At 41.6% G+C, this 14,153-nt stretch overlaps 1 protein-coding gene across 1 annotated transcript; it reads right to left on the bottom strand.

The window, feature by feature from the left end:
- Window positions 1-2,237: 2,237 nt before the first annotated feature.
- On the bottom strand, window positions 2,238-3,680 carry LOC138789379 (uncharacterized). The gene has a single exon (XM_069967990.1). It carries the CDS (start codon window positions 3,678-3,680, stop codon window positions 2,238-2,240), a length of 1,443 nt encoding a protein of 480 aa, XP_069824091.1.
- Between the last annotated feature and the right edge of the window lie 10,473 nt (window positions 3,681-14,153).

Genomic DNA, 14,153 nt, shown 5'->3' with positions numbered 1-14,153 from the left:
AGAAGATAGATAGATAGATAGATAGATAGATAGATAGATAGAGAGATAGATAGATAGATAGGAGATAGATAGATCATAGATAGATAGATAGATAGATAGATAGATAGATAGATAGATAGGAGAAAGATAGATAGATAGATAGGAGATAGATAGATAGATAGGAGATAGATAGATAGATGGATGTACAGATAGATAGATAGATAGATAGATAGATAGATGTACAGATAGATAGATAGATAGATAGATAGATAGATAGAAGATAGATAGTAGATAGAAGATAAATAGAAGATAGATAGATAGATAGGAGATAGATAGGAGATAGAAGATAGATAGATAGATAGATAGATAGATAGATAGATAGATAGATAGATAGATAGAAGATAGATAGATAGGAGATAGATAGATAGATCATAGATGGATGTACAGATAGATAGATAGATAGATAGATAGATAGATAGATAGATAGATAGGAGATAGATAGATAGATAGATAGATAGATAGATAGATAGAATATAGATAGATGATAGATAGATAGATAGATAGGAGATAGATATGAGATAGATAGATCATAGATAGATAGGAGATAGATAGATAGATAGATAGATAGATAGATAGATAGATAGATAGATAGGAGATAGATAGATAGGAGATAGATAGATAGGAGATAGATAGATAGATAGATAGATAGATAGGAGATAGATAGATAGATAGATAGATAGATAGATAGATAGGAGATAGATAAGAGATAGATAGATAGATAGATAGATAGATAGATAGATAGATAGATAGATAGATCATAGATAGATAGATAGATAGATAGATAGGAGATAGATAGATAGATAGATAGATAGGAGATAGATAGATAGATGGATGTACAGATAGATAGATAGATAGATAGATGGATGTACAGATAGATAGATAGATAGATAGATAGATAGATAGATAGATAGATAGAAGATAGATAGTAGATAGAAGATAGATAGATAGGAGATAGATAGTAGATAGAAGATAGATAGATAGATAGATAGATAGAAGATAGATAGATAGATAGATAGATAGATAGATAGGAGATAGATAGATAGATAGATAGATAGATAGGAGATAGATGATAGATAGATAGATAGATAGATAGATAGATAGATAGATAGATCGATCATAGATGGATGTACAGATAGATAGATAGATAGATAGATAGGAGATAGATAGATAGATAGATAGATAATAGATAGGAGATAGATAGATAGATAGATAGATAGATAGATAGATAGATAGATAGATAGGAGATAGATAGATAGATAGATAGATAGATAGATAGATAGATAGGAGATAGATAGATAGATAGATAGATAGATAGGAGATAGATAGATAGATAGATAGATAGATAGATAGATAGGAGATAGATAGATAGATGATAGATAGATAGATAGATAGATAGATAGATAGATAGATAGATAGATAGATAGATAATGAACATGTTGTGTTATTGAACTGGACTGGGCAAATAGTGGAATGCATAGTATTAGTATCTTCAGGATTTCACGCTTTTTCCCACTCCAGGATGAGACATCTGATAATAGAGGACACCAAGTCACTTCCCAAGAAGGTTCCTGTGTGGTTTATGGTGTCGGCTCAGGGGATCAGAAGACACTGCCGTGAGGTAACAGGGAGTCCAGGCACAAGACATGACTGTCCACAAGGGTTTTAATCAGGAACATGCAGAGGGTTGTGTGTGGGCGGAGGGGAGGGGGGCAGTCACAGATTTAGGGTCAATAGTGGGGGTCGAGCATATCTGAAAGGGTCAATACAGAGTACAGGAGGGTCAGGCCGAGACAAAAGGTCGGATGTGGATCAAACAGAATATCAGAGCAGTTTCACAGAACGCCTTCACTAGGGAACAAACCGTGTGATTGCCTAATTGGTTTCCTTTAAGACCAACGTCTCATACTGTATGTCCCTGTAAACATAAACTCACTGGAGTCCCTGTTTCCACCACAATTTATAGGCTGTGATTTCACAACCTGACTAGTGACTCCGGTCCATTTTTTGTCCATTTTTGTCCATTTTTGAAAAAGTGTCAAAAGTCGCAAGTCATGAGGTTTCAGCAAAAATTCACTCTTGTACATCAGTTGGTATGCAGTTTGTGGTTTAATAAATTTGCCTAAATGTCCTCTATCCTTGCAGGAGAGATGTGATGACACATGGAAATTATTCTATATTGGAGTTCTCTGATATATTCCTTAATCTGGGATTTTGTCACAAACAGAAATGCCAGGGCCTGAGGTGATAGTGCCGAGAGCAGTGGTGGGAAGGCTAGCTATGAAGGCAGAGTGAGTCATGGAGGAGGAGCTAGCTTTGAGGGCAGAGTCAGTCATGGAGGAGGAGCTAGCTTTAAGGGCAGAGTGAGTCATGGAGGAGGAGCTAGTTGTGGGGGCAGAGTGAGTCATGGAGGAGGAGCTAGCTGTGGGGGCAGAGTGAGTTATGGAGGAGCTAGCTGTGGGGGCAGAGTGAGTCATTAGGGAGGAACTAGCTGGGAGGGCAGAGTGAGTCATTAGGGAGGAACTAGCTGGGAGGGCAGAGTCAGTCATGGAGGAGGAGTTAGCTTTGAGGGCAGAGTCAGTCATGGAGGAAGAGCTAGCTTTGAGGGCAGAGTGAGTCATAGAGGAGGGGGAGCTAGCTGTGAAGGCAGAGTGAGTCATGGAGGAGGAGCTAGCTTTGAGGGCAGAGTGAGTCATGGAAGAGAAGCTAGCTGTGGGGGCAGAGTGAGTCATGGAGGAGGAGCTAGCTGTGGGGGCAGGGTGAGTTATGGAGGAGCTAGCTGTGGGGGCAGAGTGAGTCACTAGGGAGGAACTAGCTGGGAGGGCAGAGTGAGTCATTAGGAAGGAACTAGCTGGGAGGGCAGAGTCAGTCATGGAGGAGGAGTTAGCTTTGAGGGCAGAGTGAGTCATGGAGGAGGAGTTAGCTTTGAGGGCAGAGTGAGTCATGGAGGAAGAGCTAGCTTTGAGGGCAGAGTGAGTCATAGACGAGGAGGAGCTAGCTGTGAAATCAGAGTGAGTCATGGAGGAGGAGCTAGCTTTGAGGGCAGAGTAAGTCATAAAGGAGGAACTAGCTGTGGGGGCAGAGTGAGTCATGGAGGAGAAGCTAGCTGTGGGGGCAGAGTAAGTCATGGAGGAGGAGCCAACTGTGAGGGCAGAGTGAGTCATGGAGGAGGAGCTAGCTGTGGGTGCAGGATAAGTTATGGAGGAGCTAGCTGTGGGGGCAGAGTGAGTCATGGAGGAGAAGCTAGCTGTGGGGGCGGAGTGAGTTATGGAGGAGAAGCTAGCTGTGAGGGCAGAGTGAGTCATGGAGGAGAAGCTAGCTGTGAGGGCAGAGTGAGTCATGGAGGAGGAGCTAGCTGTGGGGGCAGGGTGAGTTATGGAGGAGCTAGCTGTGGGGGCAGAGTGAGTCATGGAGGAGAAGCTAGCTGTGGGGGCGGAGTGAGTTATGGAGGAGAAGCTATCTGTGAAGGCAGAGTGAGTCATGGAGGAGGAGCTAGCTTTGAGGGCAGAGTAAGTCATAAAGGAAGAACTAGCTGTGGGGGCAGAGTGAGTCATGGAGGAGGAGCTAGCTGTGGGGGCAGAGTGAATAGTGAAGGAGGAGCTAACAGTGGAGGAGGAGCTAGTTGTGGAGTCAGAGCAAGTCATGAAGGAGGAGCTAGATGTGGGGGCAGAGCTTGTCTTTCAGGAGCAGATAGCTGTGGGGGACGAGCTAGTTATGGAGGAGGAGCTAGCAGTGATGAAACTAGAAGTGGAGGAAGAGCTAGTTGTAAAGATAAGGTTTAATACTTAGCTCCATATTTGTGGGCATGACCATGGTAATGAAGGCCTTATTATTATGTAATAGGGTCGGTAGGATTGCCCAATGTCTGTGTTGTGGCTTTGGGCCAGTACCGCTACTCATCAATGCTGGATAGTCTTGGTCGGCTGAACACCAAAAAAAAAAAAACAGCTAATGTTCTTCGCTGTAAATCACCCATGTTTTATAAGATGGGTTGTACACAGTGTTTATACTTTCCATAGAAGCCTTAATATGGTTTATTGCTCTGACCTCTACCATAGCGTCATTGCCGGTTCTGACCTATGCCCTACATGCCATTACATAATACCAGCCCCTTTTTATTCTAAGGAAAGGATAGTCTATAGCTTGGGGGTTACCTTTATCAGGGCTTTAATAGGCAAGGATAGACTGTGGTAGGACATAGACACTTTACACTTCATCTTGCCTGCCCTTCCCCCATTGCCGTTGCCGTTGCTGTGTTGTCCTACCTCATACACTGATCAATATATCCTAGAAGTATGACTAATCTTTTTTTAACAGTACTTAAAATAAAGATTATGGAGGGATTTATCAGGATTAGCCTTGACTATTGAAGTGAATAGGAGCTGAGATACAGTAACCAAACACGACCAACGCACAGTGAAGAGAGTTATCAGCTCCTGGTTCCATTTACAGTGGAGATATAGCTCCTCTATCCTGTAACTGGAAGCTCCCTTTAAGGGTATTGCTCAGAGACTTCCTTTTATATTGAAATGTGGTCGGATTGGGCTAAAAAAAAATTGAAATCTAAATACTAATTTTCCTCAATCTCCTCCCTGCTGAAGCTCCAACGGTGCCACATTCCCGTACTCACCTGTCCTGGTGACAACTTAATACAAGGAAGGGCGGGATTGCCAACCACTGGCCAACCACTGGCCACACCAAGAACTCATCCAGTGATTGGCTGAATAGAAACCTCAATTTGTCAAGACTGAAAGCAGGAAGTAGTGAGCAGCAGGGACCGGGCCTCATCAGGAAGGTACACAGCAAGCGAGTAAAGCTTTTTCTGTTATGCCTATCAACCCATCCTGGTAAGTATTTAAAAAATTCTAAACAGCTCAGACTCCTTGAATTCCCCCTGATTGCCATATATTGCAATCATAAGGAAGCCAGTGTTATGGCTGAACATACCCACAAAGGTGTTAACCATTGCTGTCTTAATTTTAAACTTGTTTTTGTATTTTATGGCCGTTTTACGTTATTTCTTGACATTTAAAGGCGCTCAGGAAAAGGCCCTTTAATTCTAAACTAAAAATAAGACAGGTCAAGATACTTTACCAGAGAAATATTATGGAAAGAGACGGTTCATTAAAATAAGGAATGAAAGTCACTTAGTGCGCTGTAATATAGCTGACACAAGGCGTAGAGGATGCGGGACCCGGTGTCATCCAAGTAATTAAGAAACAATTACCCCTTTCCTCCGTTATCTGCTTTATATTTAGGCTTCTTGTCGGAAGCAGCAGATTACAAATGGCCACGGCTCTATTAGGAGTGCTGGCTCAGGGCAAAATCCGATATGAGGAACCTGTCAAAATGAAGATGGATAAAACACTGATTTGACAGATGGCTCCGATTCCGGATATCTTAATCATATTTGGCCAGACAGCTGCCTTCTACCAAAACCTAAAAGCTTTTATAAACTTTTGATCACGAAAGGTCAACGTGTTTCACGATAGATTTTAGGAAATTTTAGTTGGAAGAGGAAATTACTTGTTGTTACTATGTTTTATATTCTGTATTTTTCGTTTAATGATGGCCACCACTTACTAGCTCAACGAATGGTCGCATGAAGTCCATCGAGTCAATAAGATTATGTCCTTGGCTTTTGTAGAGTTATACTCCGCTGAATCCTGGGGTGTTAGACGCAATGTTTATGCTTTATGTTATAGATACTGGGGGACATTTATTAGGAGCGGTGTACTTGTATGCGTCACTGTCGTTTCAAAAAACTTTTGATGTGTCGGAGAGAGATAAAAAGCAAAGAAATAGCCAGCACTCCACTAACACTTGTTCACACTGTGCAGACTTCTGTAACATAGACCTCTTCCGGCTTGTTTTTACGATCGGCCACCTGGTTTACTGAGAAGCGTATGCCTCTGTTGGCACCTGTGTCTGGTGGATGGTGGGCACAGAAATCTACACCCGCTGCAGAACGAGATTTCTGCCATGGTTTACCTCTGTCACCAGGTTTCCACACCTCCTTGCTGCAGAACACCCCCCCCCCCCCCCCCAAAGTGAGTGGGTCTTACACCTGCCATACACCAATTGTACCAATTGTGCCAAAGCTAAAGTTTTGTCTGTCCAGGCATGATGGGAATTGTAGTTTTGCTACAGCCTGAGGACCGAAGGTTCCCCATCCTTGCTATATACGGTAGATACACACATGCACACAAATAGGCACACTACATCCAGTGTATAAAAACATGCACATGTATATGCACACAAATAGGCGGACTACTTACACACAGACACATACACATAAGAATTCTCATTTGTTGTTTAGGGAAGCTCCAGGGTTGTTCAGGTTGGTTACAATGACTCCTCTTCCCCTGCAGCAGCAGCAGCTGTCATTGTGCAGCTTCTTCCCCCTTCTCCTCTGTCCTGGCATCAAAAGGGAGCAGGATGCAGCCTCATAGTGAGGAGGTGGGGGAGGGGCCTGGGGGTAGTAGGAATGGGGCCCTGCATTTTTACACCTTTATAATCACTGTCTCTGTATAGTAAACTGGTGGTTATTCACCTTACTGTATGGAGCATGTGACTGGGATGACAGGAGAATACTGAGTGGCCGGGCCCTGGAGAATCTAAACTGGAAGGCGGACCCTGACGCTGCGGACCCTGTAGCGGCCGCTATGGCTGCTACAGTGGTAGTTACACCCCTGATCACTGCTACACGAGGCAATGTTGCAGCTTCTTGCATCACTGCGGCTACTGTAATAGAAAGCTTTGCACTGGCTTCCTGGTGAGCCCGAGATGGGCTTGTATGTATACACAGCAGCCAATCAGAGAAGGCAGAGCTGCAGGGGGGAGGAGAGAGCAGCAGACTGGACCAATAGCGAGACAGGAGGCGTGGCTAAGACTATCTCAGAATCCCTGCAGGCACTGTAGATAAGTTGTAGCCACAGATCACAGCTCTGCCCCAATGGAGCCGGATAAAAAGCAGCCAGGGAGTAAGATCTAATGAAAGTAAATTGGAAAGCCTCCCCTCTGGGTAATGACTTTTATATCATTTCTGAGCGGGTGACTGGACAGTTGCTAAAAATGTTATGGAGCCAAAAAATCTAAAAATGAAGATAAAATGAAACAAAGCCTTCAAAGCCCCAAGATGAATAAATCTGGAATCCCTTTAAAGAAAACATCCTGAAGGAGATCAATGGCTTCCTATACGGTTATGAAAGCAACGAACGGTATATGAATGTTTATCACACTATACATGTTCGCTTTATAAAATTTGAGATGGTCAAAAGAAAACGCAATTTGCATGAAGTTTCCAGGGAAAAAAATAGATTTTACTTCCCAACAGAGTACACAAAAAAGAATAATTCATAGCAAAAATCTACACTTCAAAGTCTTCATGGTTATCAATGAAAAGTGGGCAGAATGAGAACCGAATGGACCAAAAATAAGAATTTTTAACCTGTTCTCATTTGGTATAAAGCAAATGAGCCAATATATCATATACCCAACCCCCATAATGGATATTGCCAGATCGTACAGAGACCATCGTACCGATTATTATTGATAGCTGCTGATCTGTCCAGTGCTATAGTATAAAATGCAAAAAAGGAGTCCGTGGAACCTCGATTACGCGTCTGAAAACACGGAAATAGCCAGATATCCCTAGCCTATTGCCATGGGGTTCCTCCAGATGGGGAGAGCACCACACCACCCTGATAAATAGCCCCTTAAGTCCCACTCGGTTGCAAGTATTGGAATATAAATAGGGAAACCCCAAGGTGGCCCTTTTTGTCAATGTCTAACTCAAGGTGTGAGTATTGTGACATGGCAAGGGCTTGCCAAGGCCGGCATCCATCCACAGACAGCTGTTTTGGGGTATTTGCCCCTCGTCAGTGTGGAGCAGGATTCTGGCTGGTTGAGGCAATGACAAATCAACCAACAAAACACAGTAATCACTGAACTCAGGGAGATCAGTGAAAAAATTCCAATGAAGTACTCAATCAAGAGTCTCCACTGATGCCCCCAAAAATTTAAATATGCAAAAAAGGAGTTCGTGGAGCCTCGGTTGCGAGTCTTAATAGCCAGATATCTATAGCCTGTTGCCACGGGGTGCCTCCATGATGGGGAGAGCACCACACTACCCCTTAAGTCCTACTTAGTTGCGAGTATTGGAAAATAAATAGGGAAACTATTGTATATATTGTATATTGTGCTATAGTATATCCTATAATGAGAATTATAATGGAACTACAATATATTCCAAGATTTCCAAATCCAATACTGAGTATAGCCAGAAACACCTCATGTACTTTTCCTTGTAGTTTAGTAGCCATGTACTGTTATCCATGGTCGTCATGTAGCCGCTGGAGCGTATGTAGGGTAATCCCATTGCAACTTTTGCTTATCTTAATGGAAAGTGACCAAAACAATGGAAAGGGGTATTCCACTCATACATAACTATGGTGAGACTAACAATTCCTTCCATACTTGTTATTACCTATTCAGTCTCCTTCCTCCAGTTCTCAGCTGCTGCTGCTTTTTGCTGAAGACACAAAAATGAGCTTTTCTCTCTGTCTCCCCCTCCTCCTTGCAGTAAATTTGAATAATTTGTGCTTTTATTCTTATTAATCCTAATATTAAAGGAGTTTCCTAGAATTATTACAAAATAGGTTGTTTTTTTTACTTTAAAAACAGCGCCATTCCTCTCCATAGGCCGTACCTGGTATTGCAGCTTAGCCTGTTGGCTTGAATAAGGCTAATCTGCAATAACAGATCGAGCCCATGGACAACGTTTCTAATCCTTGTTAATAATAAAGATTTGGTTGGGTTAAAATTCTGGCTAGAAAATAATCCAGACTACGATATTATATAAAGATTGTGCAGCGCTGCTGGAATACTGAAGGACAATGTAAAGAACATCGAACTAAATGATAATGGAAAGATGTATTATAAGGTCTCAGGTATGGGGGCCATAGGGCGGCAGCTTGACTGCTAACAAATTGCAATCCATCCAGTCCTGCAGAATCCATCTCAGACAGGGCTATCCTTTTAATCCATTGATCTGGATAGAAACCTCTGCAGCTTACACCATGGGAAATGAAGACGCCAGATCCTAATGATTGGGGACAGCTACATATGGCAACTATGATTTATACAGCAAGGCTGATTTTCAACAGGCATAAAATAAATTTGTGGGACTTTGAATCTTTTACCTTGTCAATTACTCCAAGAAGAAACATAAAAGAAATGAGAATGACTTATAATGTATCCGAATAGCATCAGACGAAGGATAGAAGCCCGGGTGCTATATGGTCCTCACTGAGCTTGGATAGTCACAACTTACAAGAGGAAAATCTGTTCATCAAAAGTAATAATAATAATAATAATAATAATGATAATAATAATAATAATATTTAACCCTTAGAGGACCGGGCCAGTCTAAATTTTTGCGTTTTCGTTTTTTCCTCCATAGGCCATAGCACTTGCATTTTTCCACCTAGAAACCCACATGAGCCCTTATTTTTTGCGCCACTAATTGTACTTTGCAATGACAGGCTGAATTTTTTCATAAAGTATACTGCAAAACCAGGAAAAAATTCAAAGTGTGGTGAAATTGAAATAAAAAAACGCATTTCTTTTATTTGTTTTTTTTTTTTTTTTCGTTTTTACGCCGTTCGCCCTGGGGTAAAACTGACTTGTTATATATGTTCCTCAAGTCGTTACAATTACAACCATATATAACATGTATAACTTTCATTGTATCGGATGGCCTGTAAAAAATTCAAACCATTGTTAACAAATATACGTTCCTTAAAATCGCTCCATTCCCAGGCTTATAGCGCTTTTGTCATTTTTTTGCGCCATGATGTGTTCTTTCTATCGGTACCTTGATTGCCCATATACGACTTTTTGATCGCTTTTTATTTCAATTTTTCCGGATTTGATGCGACCAAAAATGCGCAATTTTGCACTTTGGGATTTTTTTGCACTTCCGCAATTTACCGTGCGAGATCAGAAATGTGATTTATTAATAGTTCGGGCGATTATGCACGCGGCGATAGCAAACATGTTTATTTATTTATTTATTTACTTACTTTTATTTATTTATAACATGTGAAAAGGGGGGTGATTCAAACTTTTATTAGGTGAGGGGCTTTTTATTAATAAAATCACTTTTTTTTTAAACTTTTACACTTATACTAGAAGCCCCCTGGGGTTAGGGTTATTCCCCCCTGGGGTTAGGGTTATTCCCCCTGGGGTTAGGGTTATTCCCCCCTGTGGTTATTCCCACTGGGGTTAGGGTTATTCCCACTGGGGTTAGGGTTATTCCCACTGGGGTTAGGGTTATTCCCCCCTGGGGTTAGGGTTATTCCCACTGGGGTTAGGGTTATTCCCCCCCCCCTGGGGTTAGGGTTATTCCCCCCCTGGGGTTATGGTTATTCCCACTGGGGTTAGGGTTATCCCCCCCTGGGGTTAGGGTTATTCCCCCCCTGGGGTTAGGGTTATTCCCTCCCTGGGGTTAAGGTTATTCCCCCCCCTGGGGTTAGGGTTATTCCCCCTGGGGGACTTCTAGTATAAGTGCACTGATCTCTCATAGATATGCAGCATACTGTAGATCGACGAGATAGGCACATTGATTGCTTCTGGCTGCTGCAGCCGGAAGCAATCGAGTGGCGAGCCGGGATCAGCGCCATTACGGCGCTGACCCCGGACGGGGTAAGATGTGTGGAGGAGCGATCTTCGCCACCAGACACCAGGGAACGGCTGCATCAAGTAATCGGATGCAGCTGTCAACTTTGACAGCTGCATCCAATAACTCTATTAGTGGGCACGGCGATTGGACGGTGCCCGCTAATAGCCGCGGTCCCGGGCTACAAGCGGCACTCAGGACCGCGGCGGTTCAGAGTGCGGCCGCCACGCGGCCCCGCTCTGAACACATGGAGGCGGCCCTGGACGTACGGGTACGTCCAGGGTCGCCTAGGGGTTAAAAATAATAAAAATAATAATAGTAATAATAATAATAAAACTGTCATTATAATAATAGCAATAATAATAATTGTAATAATAATAACAACAATAATACATAATAACAAATAATCATAATAATAAATATTAATAGTAAGGCCATGTTCACATTTAGTATAACACCGACTGTTCTGTGACCCAGCCGGATCACAGAACGGCTAGTGTCAGAGAAGATGATGTTCACTTCTGATAAATTGGGATGGGGGTGCATCCGTGCACACCCACATCCCAATTAGCCGCTGCACACAATGGAGCGTGCGGCCGGAGTGACCTGAGTGTATACTATGTGTATATATATATATATATGTACCATGTGTAAACATTACGGCCGGGATTCCCTCAGCTGCAGCACAATGTAAGTTCAGTAGTTATCACGGCCGTTGTTGAAAATCGTCAACAACGGCCATGATTACTACTGAACTTACGTTGTGTGAACATAGCCTAATAGTTATAATAATAATTTAAATAAATAAATAATAATAATAATTTAAATAAACATCAATAATAAAAATAATAATAACAATAATAAAAATAGTAATAATAATAATAATAATAATAATAATTATTATTATTATTATTATTATTATTATTATTATTACATGTATTACTCATTTTAGTATTTCTACTTCTTTTCACATTCTTCCTCTTCTTTTAGTTACCTATTGTTTGGCCAATAGCTACAGTATATGGGGACCCCCAGAGGGGGAGGTAAACTGCTTCCAGACACTTCTGTCCCTTTCACACGCCATTAGTAGCCGCTAATTTCCTCAAGAACCAAAGAATCAGGCATGTTGTAATCCAGAAATCCTAACCCTTGTCACTTCATCAGGGATAAAAAGGTCATACATTAAAGGGCTATCACAGCCCATAAAATTTAAAGTGGAACTTCAGTGAATGTTTTTTTTTTTTTTTAATCAACTGGTTTCAGAAAGTTATACACATTTGTAATTTACTTGTGTGTAAAAAATCTCCAGTCTTCCAGTACTTATCAGCCGCTGTATGTCCTGCAGAAAGTGGTGTATTCTCTCCAGTCTGACACATTGCTCTCTGCTGCCACCTCTGTCCATGTCAGGAACTGTCCAGAACAGCAGCAAATCCCCATAGAAAACCTCTCCTGCTCTGGACAGTTCCTGACATGGACAGAGGTGGCAGCAGAGAGCACTGTGTCAGACTGGAGAGAATACACCACTTTCTGCAGGACAAACAGCAGCTGATAAGTACTGGAATATTGGAGATTTTTTTAATAGAAATCATTAAAAAATCTATAATATCGTTCCAAATTTTTTTTAATCAGAGTACCCCTTTAACTACAAAAGTTTCCATCCTGAATGTACTTTAAATGAATTGATAGGCTGCAGTCTCTGTGTGCTCTGCGTTCTGTTAGATCCCAGTATTGTGTTAGCAGTAACGTGTTATGTAAACAAATCTACATAGACGATATAAAGATCACCGCACTCCGAAGGCAGAATAAATCTCACTTGTATATAAGCAGCAACGTTCCAACCCAACCGGGTCTTATTCATGCAGAAGACTAAGTGCAATGTATAGATAGAAATGGGGACAATCTACCCATTATGCATAATAACAATCCATCAATTACACAAAGTAGCCATGTGAGCGTAACGCCGTATATTCATCATGCATTGTGAGCAGATACAGAGGAATACAGGTGGTTATACCCTCATGGCTACTCGGCATAATTGATGGATTGTTATTTTACCTAATGGTTTTTTTTCTCCTACATATACAGACAACATCTCCTGTATACAGTGCACTTATCCTGTGTACACCTGCAACTGAATAAACACAAATATAATATATACAAGTATAAAACAATCTTTATTGAAGAACTAGTAACTAGTAAAGTCAATGGTGGTGGTGGTGGGGGGGGGGTGACTTGTTTTAAAATCATCAGGTTTTAGAATGTTATACAAATTTGTAAATAAAAAAAAAATCTCCAATCTTCCAGTACTTATCAGCTGCTATATGTCCTGCGGGAAGTGGTGTATTCTCTCCAGTCTGAAACAGTGCTCTCTGCTGCCACCTCTGTCCATGTCAGGAACTGTCCAGAGCAGCAGGAAATCCCCATAGAAAACCTCTCCTGCTCTGGACAGTTCCTGACATGGACAGAGGTGGCAGCAGAGAGCACTGTGTTAGACTGGAGAGAATACACCACTTCCTGCAGGACATACAGCAGCTGATAAGTACTGGAAGACTGGAGATTTTTTTAATATGTCATTAAAAAATCTGTAATATCTTTCCAAAAATGGTTAATTTAATTTTTCTCCCCAGACAGAGTACCCCATTAACTACAAAAGTTTCCATCCTGAATGTACTTTTAATGAATTGATAGGCTGCAGTCTCTGTGTGCTCTGCGTTCTGTTAGGTCCCAGTTTTGTGTTAGCGGTAACATCAATATATAGATGCGTATATATGAGACGGTGTGCGCTACATACCGGAGCGAAGTATTAGCCGTAATTGGGTCCTGCTCCTGGTGAGATTTAGGAGAACTTCAGAAAGAAAAGTAGAAAAAGAAGCATCAATATCAGGATACTGAGCCGTCGACATGAATGGTCATTTATTAGATTTTGTTCCATCAGCAAAACTGAGAAGTTTGATAGTTTTAAGGTTCCATCTTAGATCCTTTAACCTAAATACCATCACTGCTTATGGACTAAATATTGGGTCCTTATTCCGAGTATCTAAGTGATAGTCAATACTACTCAGATATCCAGTGTATAAATGGATAGTCCTCCCCCCCCCCTCGGATATCTATACTCTATACCCCAACCATTTGCCGCCTTTGTGCTCTATTACCATCAATCAATCAAACCATTCAATGAGCGCCCTGATAACAATAATATGTCAGTGCTAGAAAGTAATTATGGACGGACCCGGAGACAGATGACATTGCTCCCGCAGATTGAGTACTTTGAAATTAACTTGAGTATCCCAAGCCAAACTCATCTGAATTAATCACTAACCTGTCACACCGCAGCACAAAGTCTCAGCTCAATCTATACAGCTCATTGCTAGAATCTGGGATCTGTCTGTAAATTGGAATCTTAAATGGAGTTCAGGGAAGCCGGCTTATTAAAAGT

Source organism: Dendropsophus ebraccatus, chromosome 4 (genome assembly GCF_027789765.1).
Source record: "Dendropsophus ebraccatus isolate aDenEbr1 chromosome 4, aDenEbr1.pat, whole genome shotgun sequence".
In the NCBI taxonomy this organism is placed as follows: domain Eukaryota; kingdom Metazoa; phylum Chordata; class Amphibia; order Anura; family Hylidae; genus Dendropsophus; species Dendropsophus ebraccatus.
The sequence above is the reverse complement of the archived record's forward strand: the minus strand, read 5'-3'. Positions and strand labels throughout refer to the sequence as shown.